We start from the raw sequence: 12505 nt of genomic DNA, 5'->3' as shown, positions 1-12505 counted from the left end.
GTTAATTGAATAAGGATTTTACTAAACCTACCAGAATTTTAGATATACAAAGCACAACAGCCTACCTGTTTCTGTATCACCAATAATAATAATAATAATAATAATAATAATAATAATAATAATAATAATAATAATAATAATAATAATAATAATAATAATAATAATAATAATAATAATAATAATAATAATCATATATCTATAACTATGTCAGAAAATCAAGTAAATTATATTCATCTCGAAAAATCATGTCTAAACTAAATTTTTACAAATAAACTTTTAAAATTAAATTTAAAATGTTTTTATATACAATCTAATCAGTTTTTTGTTATCGTTCGTTACTGTAAAACTTAATAACTAATGATACGATTTCACTAAAACTATTATTTAAATACAACTATTTATTATTTGTAAAATATAATTAGAAGTTGCAGATTTTGTTAGGCAAGAACTGATTTCTACCATTTTCTCACTTATTCTATTTTATAAAAAATCTTTACGTGAACAAAAATTTAAAGGCCATTTAAAACACATTTTGGGTAAAAGCATATTTTTTTGTTTTTCCAGAGTGAGAACTTTTTTTGGGGAAAAATGTTTTTTTTTTGGTAAAAATAATTTCATTTTCGATCATGAGTTTCATCCTTTTCTGTTGAATTTTTGTTTTCTATAATTTTAAGATTACATCTATCAAAACATTTTGTAGAGACAAAATAGTTTTAAACAATTCTTGTAGTATTTTAATTTGTTTTTTTTTTAAATTATTATTTTAAATGGGATTCGCCTGTTATTATTAGTATTATTTGCTTATTTTACATTCTTTAGTAAAATTAATGCGCAAAAGTATTTCACTGAAATTAAAGAGAAAAAAAAGGTAATAAATACTTAAAATAAACTTATTTGTAGTTATTGAATGAATTTGTATTGCATATAAAAACCGAAATTTTTTTCTATGCTACCATGTTTGATAAGTGACTGACTTTTATAATTTTTCTAAACAAAATCTACGGTTTATGTCATCGGTATAGCTAACTAAGCACGTTGTTTAAATATTAAATTCATACCATTTAAATGTATTCAGAAGCACTATTCTTTAAGGCTATATGCTAGTACATGAAGCGCTGGGTACTGCAAGTACGAGTATAATAAACATATAACTTTTGTCTTGGAAACTTTCCTCTACGTCTCCTAGTATCAAAAATACGAGCTGCTGTTGTTCTCTTAGTTAGCAATCTAGAGTTTTTGTTATAAAACTGACAAAATTTCTTCCCTTTTAATTTCCCTTAAAACATTTTCATTTGGTACATCATTAATCCTAGTTTTCAACATTCTCTCTCTCACTTTCTGTCTCTCTACATATTTTATATATATTTATTATCGTTACTCATTGATAACTAAATCAAATATTCTGATTAAAATTGCTAAAATTGGCAATTTTAACCAGAAACCACGATAATAAAAAAACAAGATGGCCGCCAAATCGGTTGAAGCCTACTTTTTGCAATAACTCTGCTGTTTTTTGGATTCTTAAGACTAAAGTGTTGTTTTGATCACAAAAAAAATGCTTCATAATTTTTATAATACAATACAATTTGATAAATCTAATAATTCCTAAGATATTTAAGATTGAAAAATTGAAACGACTACCATTTTGAAATTTGTCAACTATTTTATCAACTATTACCATTTTGTTATTTTTTTACTATTAAAAAATGTGACTTTAAAATAAAGTACAAAATCTTATTGGGTTATCTCCAACCGTTCTTGAAAAGTAATTTTTTTTTAAAACACAAAGTGGTGTAGAGAGAAAAAATATGCATTTTCGGACCTATGGTCACTGGACACTTTTTCTTCAATATATTAAGTACAATCATTTCCTAGAATTTGGCCTCACCTTTAATGTACATCCTGTGTATATATACCGGGTGGCTGAAAAGTAATTTACACCCCTTCTAACACTTTTTTTTATGACTGAAGATAAGTGAATGTGGTTTGCAGCATTCTTCCTTGTACTGAGGAGCTAGTTCAATGAACTTATCTCACTCTTTTTGATTTTTTGGTGGGAGCAAGTGGGAGGCAACTCAAAAACTTCAAATGAGACCAATGGTCATTTGACCAATATCATTTTAAAAAGAAAAATTATATATCTTTCTTCTAACAGATAGTATTAATTACATATGAAAACGTAATTAAATTGCAAACTGTTATTTACTTAAATAAAAATCTTCAAGACTCGTTAAAAAAATATTCGAAAAATTCTAATAATTAATTTTCTCGATTTTAAATTAACATAACGCCATTTGTGGCCACCGCTTTAGTATATAAATAGTCCGAATTTGATTTGTTGTCCTAAATTTGCCGTCACGCAAAGAATTTTTAAGATAAGATATCACTTGACCAAATGTCCCATGTAAAACTTTGAGCCGCCCCTGTCCCCCTCCTAGTAAACCCCATTATTCTGAATTGGGGTTTACTGAGTTAGCCTCTCTTATCGGAGATTTTCAAATAGAGAATTGGACCTCAAATAACAAAATAATTAAAGAGGAGCATACAACCACAGTTCTATCTACTGAAACAAACACATTGTTGGCTGCCATTTTGGATATGGCTATCAGAATTTAGTTTTAATTGTATAATTTTTCTCGACTAATCGAGCTCTTTAAAATGATGTATCAAATGACTATTGGTCCTATTTGAAATTTTTGAGTGTCTCCATCCCCCACCGTTCAATAATAAAAAAAAAGGTGAAATATACGTTCATTGAAGTAGCCCCTCTGTAAAAAAAGTTAGACGGGGTTATGTTGATTATATATATATATTTTTTTTTCTCTTTCTTTTGAGCGACTTAATGCAGTGTTACAAGAATTTAACATTTACATATTAATGCCACATTACATTTCTTTTGAAATTGTAAATAAAATAACAAATTTATACTGTTGAGTGATGTAAAAATATAATTTGTGTTCATACGTTTTTAAATCCTGCTTAAATAAAGAAAAATAACCGACTGGACAAAGACCTTGGAAAGAATATATAAACCTTGTAATCTAATATCAGATGACTAGTAAAACAATTTATTTATGAAGATCTCAGATTAATACATTGAAAAACATTAGCCATAAAAATGAAACGTAATTCAAGGTGAAAAATTTTGCAGTATAAAAGACCTCCATAAAAAGAGATCACAGTGTATTAAGAAGCTATTAATTGTATTATATTATCGAAATTCAATAAAAAAATTTATCTTATTTAACTGATGGGGGATTTCTATAATTACCTTACACTTTTTTTGCTGCAAGGCTTAAAAATTAAGCTCTTGGTAAGCAATTCTAGTATAGTTTTCAAAGAAAATAGAAACTATTTTTCGTGAATAATACAATGTTTTGAACTTATTTCGTTTTTTGCGTTCAGGACGTGCGTATGGGTGTGTATGGCGTGACTAACGCTCTTAAAACAGCTAAATAAAAGATTATTATGTTTTACAGATTATTTTCTGTTTTTTTGTTTTTTTTTTTAATTTAAAAATACAGTTTGTTATAAATATTTTAAGTTAACCCTCCGTGTTAATCTAGTGGATAAACTCATAAACGCAAAATCAGCTGATTTTCGAAGTCGAGAGTTCTAAGGTTCGACTCTTTGTAAAGACTGTTGCTTTTTATGTGGATTTGAATGCTAGACTGTGGATATCGGTGTTCTTTGATGGTTGGGTTTCAATTAACCGCCCATCTCAGAAACAGTCGACCTGATTTTGTTCCAGACTAGATGGTTACAAGCACATTAACTTACATTGCACTTCATCTACAGCTACTTCAGGCCTGGTAAGCCGGTAACAATAACTTTATTTGCTTATAAACATGCACGTCCAGACCCAGAAGTAGCTGAAAAGCTGGTTGGAAAAATATATATACTTTACAGTTAAATTCAAAATAAATTTAGTCAAGAGAAATTTTATTTTGCTGGTTGAATTAATTCATCCCTCTTTTGTTTTGTTTATTCTCCGGAACCACCATAAGGTATTACTTCAGAGGATGATATTTATGAAGTGTAGTCTTGTACATTCTCACGTTGGCCATTCCTGGGACGTGTTGTTAATCGAAACCCAATCACCAAAGAACACCGGTATCTACGATCTAACATTCAAATCCGTATCCTTTACTAGGATTTGAAACTTATAACTCTCGACTTCGAAATCTGCTGAATTGCGATGATGAGTTTTACCACTAGACCAACCCGGTTGGTTGAATTAATTCACCAAATAAGCTTACAGAAAAGCTTGTACGTTGAAATATGGAATTACATTTTTTAGCATACAAAAAATTCCATATCTGTCCTAGATTAAAACCTGGGACTCTCGAATGAAAGGCCGAGATGCTACCACTCAGCCACGTGATAGGTGTTGTTAATTTAATAATTATGTTAAATGAAGATCTTGAAAAAAATTATTACTATTAATGCACGTTGAAACTTTTTCGTTTCTAATCATTTAATTAAAAAAATATATTGCTATTTAAGTAGATTTCATAAGAAAGCTTCCTATTGTATTGGGTACCATGATTCAACTTCTGGAAAATTTCGACATATCTTCGCGTTTCACATCCCCAGACCCCAAAAGCATCTCCAATTCAAAAATTTATATATATATATTTTACCGCAGTAATATTCCGCAAATCACTTTCAAATTTATACATAAAATATAACGACCCAAAATCTAGGTGGAGTTCGTTAATGGGCAAAAACTGAACATGGAGGTGGAAATTGGGGGCTTTTTCTAAAAAATAAATATTGCCATAACTTTTCTATTAAGGAAAATATCGGATTTATTTAAAGTTCCTACTATTCTTTGAATAAGGGCCTAAAACTTATCTAAGTAAATTTTTTTGATATCACCAATCATTGGCCCAGGGGATGGAAAAAAATGGGGTTTCGAAGACAAAGTAAAATCATACCTCCTTTAACAGGCACAGTATCGAATTGGTTTAAAGTGGTCGTTAGTACTCTAAACATTACCTAAAATTTTTGTCTGACACAATTTTTGATATGACCAAACCTCACGGCAAGGGATGATCAAAATACTGCTGAAATTGTAAGAATATGGGGCTTGTCGTATGCTAAACATGTGAAATTTTTTCGCATGCAGCCATTGTCGTATTGAGTAAATTTGAAGTTTTTCTTAATTTTAAGGTGGAAACCTTTTTTATCTCCTACTTAACACCGGTGAAATCTACATCCGCCTGTCGGCGGGACCAAAGGGATTTTTTAAATTAAATATTACAAACATAAAATTACGTTAAACTGCAGTAGTCAGTTTAAGTAAAAAATAAATTTTCAACCAGCATTACATTTTAAATTATCAATAATTTAATAGTTCCATAGTTACCAACCGAACAGATAATAAATACGAATTTACAGTACGATCTTGTTTTATTATACAAAATTAGACGTATTGTCTTTGAAAAAACAAAAACTAATAGACTAGTTGCCAACATTATAAATATAATTACTTCCATATCAATTAGCCGTGTTTATTTATCTGTATGTTATTTTTTTTGTTATTTTTTAAAATTGTTCAGGTATTTCTTACTATACATGAATGAATACCCTCATTCGTGCACGAAAGCATTTACAAGCAAACTATGCGATCGTGAGTGCGTGCGTGCACCAGAATGATAGAAGGAAGAAGAAACGGAACAGCCCTAACTAGTTTCTACCTGTACAAATCCTCTCAAAAGGCTATTTTTTTCTCTCCTTTAGTTAGGTCTCATCTTCTATTATAATGTGTTCGTAATAGAAATGAAGCCAGACTGAAGTTAATTTTATTCTTATAATAATACCGCCTTCTTTCTTTTTTTCGTATATTAGTGGCTTGAGTGTTAAAAAAATGGTTGTTTCTAATGAACACTTTTTGTCTACATCATCATCTTCTTTATCTAAATATTTTCTCATACTTAAAACAATAATATTATTATTGCCTGAGAAATATAACTTTAAACTTTCTGCACGTAGAACTGTGATACACGTAGAATAATTTATAAATATAAAACTATACAATATAATAGAAAATGTATATATTTATTAATAAGTAATAATATTCATACATTTTCTAGTAATTTTATAATACAGGTTTCATTACAGGTTTACATCCCTTGATAGACTGGTGACGATTAGATTTTCGAATTAAATAAAAAAAAGCTGGAATAGTACTGCATGATTTTCCCGGCTACACCAATCAAGTCATACAACAATAACTTGTCCAGCTTTTTTATTTCTTCACAACGGGAATTCAAACTTTAACGGTCTGACTTTTATTAAAAATTAAATTTAAAAGAAAATTGTTTAAAAACATTGAAAGAAATAAGGTATTAATTTTATGAAAGTAATAAAGCAATTCTTCTCATTTTATGTCTAGAATATATAAGTGCTTAATCTACTATAATTTTAATAGTTATTGTAATAAAGCGATTAAGAAATATACAAAAAATAAAAAATAAAAATTAAAGGCTAGAGCAAAAAATTGAACATATAGTATATTTTTTAGAGGTGGGGAATAAATTTTAACAAAAGTTTTCTAAAATTATAAGTATATAAGTAAGCTTAACAAATTCGCTTAAATAAAGTTTTCTCTAAATCTAACAAACCCATTTAATTTAAGACTACAATAAAATAAAAAGAGGCTTTTCTGCGTTTTAGGTCCGGGGTCAAAAACTGAAAAAAAATTGAGGACTTTCTTGATAGCTCTATATTTCAAGTATAAACTTTTAAAAAAAATTTTGGAAAATATTTTAACCGGAGATAAAGCAAAAGAACATAAACCATACATTTAAATTATAAGAAGTGGGGAATTGATTTTTTTTTGGAGTTAAAAAAAAGGTATTTTGAATTATTTATATATTCATTGTAACAAATTTCCGTTATTTAAGTTTTCTCTAAAATGACTGAAGAAAATCGAAATTGGTTTTCTCACAAATCCCCCACTCTCTTTACGAATTAAAAAAAAAATTGCTTTACGAATTACTTCCACACACAAGGGAATGTGAAAATGGAATTTTGTGGCGTATGAAAATTGCTAAACCTGACCGGGAATTCGAATGAACCGGTATGGAAGACCGATTCGCTAACACTCCGATTCGCTAACACAAATTTGAAGAAAATCGGTTTTGTCAATCCTGAAATATAAGGTCAAAAGCAGTGTAACACACATACGTACGCCCATAAATAAATATGATTTTTTTGTTTAAGTAAGTATATTAGTTGAACCCTAAAACGGAAATATTTGCAAAAAACCTACACCCCATTTTTAACATGATCACCTTTTCCCTTTAATAAAGTTATTCTAGCTATATTGCCGAGAAAGTAAAAAAAATAATAATAATTATAATTAAAATTAATTATAATTTATATAAATATATTTATAAATAAATACAATTTATTTTCCTATTACATTTACTTTTATCATAAACATTTCCAAAAATCATACATTGAACTTCGCACACAAAAATTATCTTGATATTTTTTATCGAAGACCAAAATAGCTTTATTCAAAATAAATATTGTCTATATAGCCGTACAGACAGGTAGAAATTCTGTACTTATGTTATACGCTTTTTTAAAGTGACTGTTTTAACAAAAGGACCAAGATTGTCAACGGTTTTAATGAAAATGATTTTTTCCTTCACAACTCTTTATTAATAAAATTATAAAATGATATTTTTTTCCCTTAACCTAATGTTAGAATAAGATTTTTCCCTTATCCCTAGACCAACCAGGTGGGTTAATCTAGGAGTTAAACTCGTAATCGCAAAATCAACTGATTTCCGAAGTCGAGAGTTCCAAGGTTCGAGCCCTTGAAAAGGCAGCTAATTTTATATGGATTTGACTGTGGATACCGGTGTTATTTGGTGGTTGGGTTTTAATTAATCACAAATCTCAGGAGTAGTCGACCTAAGTCTGTTTCAGGACTACATGTTTACCGATATATTTACACTTACATTTGCGGCTGCAGGATTTGCAAGCCGGTAGTAATAATTGCATTTGCCTGTACACAGACATCCTGATCTGACAACAAGCTGGAAAAACTGGTTGAAATATATACTATATCCCAATGTTTATACAAATTATAAAATAAAAATGTAATAAGAATAAAGTTTGTATATTGAAAAAGATCTAGAGAAAAAAAAAATTATAAAAAAAATAAAACTGCGCTGTATAAAAGTAACAACTCCACAAATAAACTGAATTAATTAAGAGAAAACTGAAATAGAGTATAAAATTATTGATAGCAATTAATCGTCAAAAGTTTAACCAGTAAAAAATTAATCTTATTTTATTAGCAATATCGTAAGTACTGTTTCTAGGGTCACCGGAAATCATTAATTGATAACTGTCAAGGAGCTGCTACTTCCGGTATATCGTATATCTATTTTTTTTTCTGTCTGCTTCAACTAATTTTTATAAATAACACACCAAAAATAATATATTTTAATAGCATACTGAAAAATGTATACACGGATTGGTTATTTGCGCAGTAATAAGAAAACGGTTAAAAAAATCACTAGGTTGGTTATAGATGGAGTAAAACGTGAAAGAGGAAGATATCTAATATTAACCTGCTAAAAGACCAACCCTGCAGACTAGACCGTTGGTCTAATGGTGAACGGGTCTTCGCAAATCAGCTGATTTCGAAGTCGAGAGTTCCAACATTCAAATCCTAATAAAGCAGTTACTTTTATACGGATTTGAATACTAGATCGTGGATATCGGGGTTCTTTGGTTGTTGAGTTTCAATTAACCACACATCTCAGAAATAGTCGACCTGAAACTGTACAAGACTACACTTCACTTGCACATACATGTCATCCTCATTCATCCCAGACGGTGATTCTCAGAGGCTAAACAGGGGGAAAAAAGCAGCTAAAAGACCAGATTGAATATTGTGTGTGACGTCGAGATTTCTGGGGAGAGGAAAGAGAGATTATGAATTCAGTCTTCAGCAGCGATGACTTGGCAACGGAAACTTCCCTTTTGTTGCACCACTTCACCCTCCCGTTAATAAAGATAGTAATTGTAATTTTTTAAATGTAGAAAAAATTGTTTCAATATTATGACCAAGTCTCACTTAGCATGATCGATAAATCTATTAACGAAGTTATTTTCATTTAAACTCCTCACCCGGGAAAATTGTTTCATTTACCATAATTCCTACGGTTTCCTTTAAACAAATTGAAGCTCTTCACACATAACGAAAGAATATTTAAAAAGAATATTAAAAGAATATTAATGAATTTTATAGAAATTCAACAAAACTGAGATTTAAAAAATTTTAATATTAATGTTAAATTTATTATTACCAAATCTTAAATGTAACTGAAACCTCTACTTCCTCTTTTCCTCTCGTTTTTATTTTTATATACCAATAAGAAAAAAAGTTCAGAAAAAATTGCATGCACAGAAAACGTTTTTGGGCTTCGTTTTAATAAGTTCCTTTTTGTTTTATAATCCTTTAAAAATAAATAAACTACCTTGTTTCTCATTAAAAAAAAAAAAAAAAATAATAAAAAACTAAAAAAGTCGATTTTAATGGTAATGAATCTATATAGTGAAATTTAAAAAATAATAAAAAAGATTTAATAAAATATTTTAGATTTAAGATTTATCTCAATCTTAAGTAAATTAAAAGAATTTGCACCTATGGTATTACAAGAATAGGTTCTTTTTATGTAGTTAAGAATATCTTAGGAAGATAGATTTCTGAAGAAATTTATCTTTCAAATATATCTTCTGAAGAAAAAAAAAGATAGAATATTTTATCTTAAGAAGATAGAATAGGTATTTCTAACTATAAAATTGATAGTTTCAATGCTTGAAAAGGGGAAAAATAGCTTATGAAGGATTTTGGCTTGGTCTTTGATTGCAAGATATTTTTAACAGAGCAAATAAGCTTAATTGTAAGTTAGGCACGGATGAACTTTGAATTGATTAAAAAGGAAAGGTCATCAGTTACTACGGCTGAATTGATATAAAACTCTTTTATGAAGTCATCTAGAATATCGCTTGGAAATTTGGAACACAGCTTAGATGACGAATAAATATTATTGAGGATGTTCAGATATATTTCATGAATTAAGAAGTTTCCAATCAGTAAATAAATAAAGACTATGGGGGTGGGCGATTATTTGAAACTATCGGCCTTGGAAAAAATTATGATTGGTGAAAGTGATATGCTTGATGACATTGGTCTGAGGGCATCTCACTATGATGTTAAATATTACAAGTTTAAGTTAAACATTATACATGACTGAGTTCCTGTACGTGTCGATGAAGCAAACCTAATTGATGTATATCCCATTTGTAATTTACCTGATTTCAAAACGAGATTTTTTTCATAGTTTTTAAATGTTAAATAGATTTTTGATTCTCTTGTCCTTTAAAATTGTTTCAATCAAATTTTTCAGTTTGATTATTGGTAACTTCTCTACTATTACACACACACACACACACACACACACACACACACACACACACACACAGAGAGAGAGAGAGAGAGAGAGATTGAGAGAGATTTAGCAGTTTTTCTTAATTTGTATTATATTGTAGGACTAATTTTACTACAGCCTACAAGCAATAATACTTATCTACTGTCCGAAATTTCCACAATTCACTAGACGGTCTACTGTGGATCCACAATTTCGGTCTGCTGCGGTGGAAGGAGTTTTGGATTCCGTACAAAAAAAAAATTATTATTAATGCCAGTTATTGCCGTATTTCTAAATACTTATTTGACAATCACTGGTTACTTAGCCAATAAGATTTGAGAATTGCATTCAACTACATAATAATAAAAAAAATTGCATACTTTACATAATTTTTATGCATGCAATAACGAAAAATTAATTTTTTTTTTAATGATTAATTTAGTTACCTCGTAAGACCAAGTGCATGAAACTCTAGCGAATTTTCGAACACATCTACCGAGTTCAACATCTTCATGAGTAGTATACAAATTTTTGAGGCAATATTTAATGTGAGGTACTACACGCGATAATGTTTCCCTGCTTAGAATAACGCCAGGACCTCCCATACAAAAGTTTTCATCATACTCCAAACTAAGTGAACCGAACTCCTCCTGTAAAATTATTAAAAAAAAAAAAATCAAAAACTAAATTACAAATGATATACAAAACTCATTTAGCTAGCGATTAAAATACTGACCATAAGAATTATATTTGACACCAGCTAATAATCATACTTTTAAATAAATAGAATTTTTATTTTCTTATTTATAAATTACATTAAAGTAAAATATATATAAAGTAAACTAATACCTGCAAAGGAAAATCCTGTACGCAGGTATAAGCCATTATATTTTGAGCAGCTATGAAACAAAGACAATTATAGATATCCTAAAAATATTATTATAACATATATAATATAGACAGTATAAAAAAATTGAAAATAATCTTTCAGCCAAAAAACTGCAGCATTAGTATTGACAAAATAAAAAATTATAATTTTATATACGAAGGTAAGTGAATTATTATCTGCAATTTAATTATACTTTTATTTATGTTGGTAGTACTGTCGTCTTGCGTATATGACGCATGCTTGGTTTAATTGTTATTATGTCTGTGCAGATTTGATGCTGCTAGGTTAGCTCCATTATCTCTGCCCTGCCGTTAGCCACGGTTGCTCCGCTTTCTGTTTGCACCAAAGAAGAGCAACGTTTAGTGATCCGTTTTTTGTGGTCGGAAGGTGTATCAGGGGCCGAAATTCATCGAAGACTTTTGGTACAGTACGGGAACAGTGTGTTGCCGCAACGGAGTGTCTACGAATGGATTGAAAAATTCAAAAATGGTCGCACAAGTGTTACGAACGACGAAGGAGTCGGACGACCGTTTGCCGCCACAAATTAGGAAAACATTGAGCGTGCACGTGACATGGTTTTCTTAGACGGACGAGTAACTATCGATGACACATCATCTGCAAATTAGTCACGGTTCTGCCTACGAAATCGTCCACAACAGACTTGAGTTTCATAAAGTCTGTGCAAGATGGATCCCAAAGCAACTTACACAGTTGCATAAACAAACGCGCTTGGACATCTACCAAAAACATTTGGATCGCTACGGTAACAAACAGGACATCTTCTTAGACAGAATCATCACCGGTGACGAAACACGGATCCATCATTACGAGCCGGAGAGTAACCGGCAGAGTATGGAATTGAAACGTCCAAATTCGCCGTGCAAAGAAAAAGTTCAAGACCCAATCGTCCGCAGGAAAACTGATGCTTAGGTTTTTTGGGACTCACAAGGCCCAGTACTGGAACATTATGAGGAAAGGGGCACGACAATAAACAGTGCGCGTTACAATGGGATGCTTTCTGCCAAGCTGAGGCCTGCAATTCAAAGCAAACGCCGAGGACTGCTGTCGAAAGGTGTTGTGTTGTTGCACGACAGTGCCCGTTCACAAACTGCTGCCAACACTGCTGAAACGCTCCGGAAACTCAACTTTGAAG

General features: G+C 30.2%; 1 protein-coding gene across 1 annotated transcript in view; it reads right to left on the bottom strand.

Moving 5' to 3' along the window:
• Chsy (Chondroitin sulfate synthase) overlaps positions 1–12505 on the bottom strand; it is a 404851-nt gene that overhangs the window by 132078 nt on the left and 260268 nt on the right. Inside the window, exon 4 of the mRNA XM_075353683.1 lies at positions 10910–11113. Within this exon, the coding sequence (XP_075209798.1) occupies positions 10910–11113 (204 nt within the window). The remainder of the gene's footprint in view (positions 1–10909; positions 11114–12505) is intronic.

The sequence above is a fragment of the Lycorma delicatula genome, chromosome 1, assembly GCF_047948215.1.
Source record: "Lycorma delicatula isolate Av1 chromosome 1, ASM4794821v1, whole genome shotgun sequence".
Classification (NCBI taxonomy): Eukaryota; Metazoa; Arthropoda; class Insecta; order Hemiptera; family Fulgoridae; genus Lycorma; species Lycorma delicatula.
Note: the sequence above shows the minus strand (reverse complement) of the source record. Positions and strands in the feature narration are given on the sequence as shown.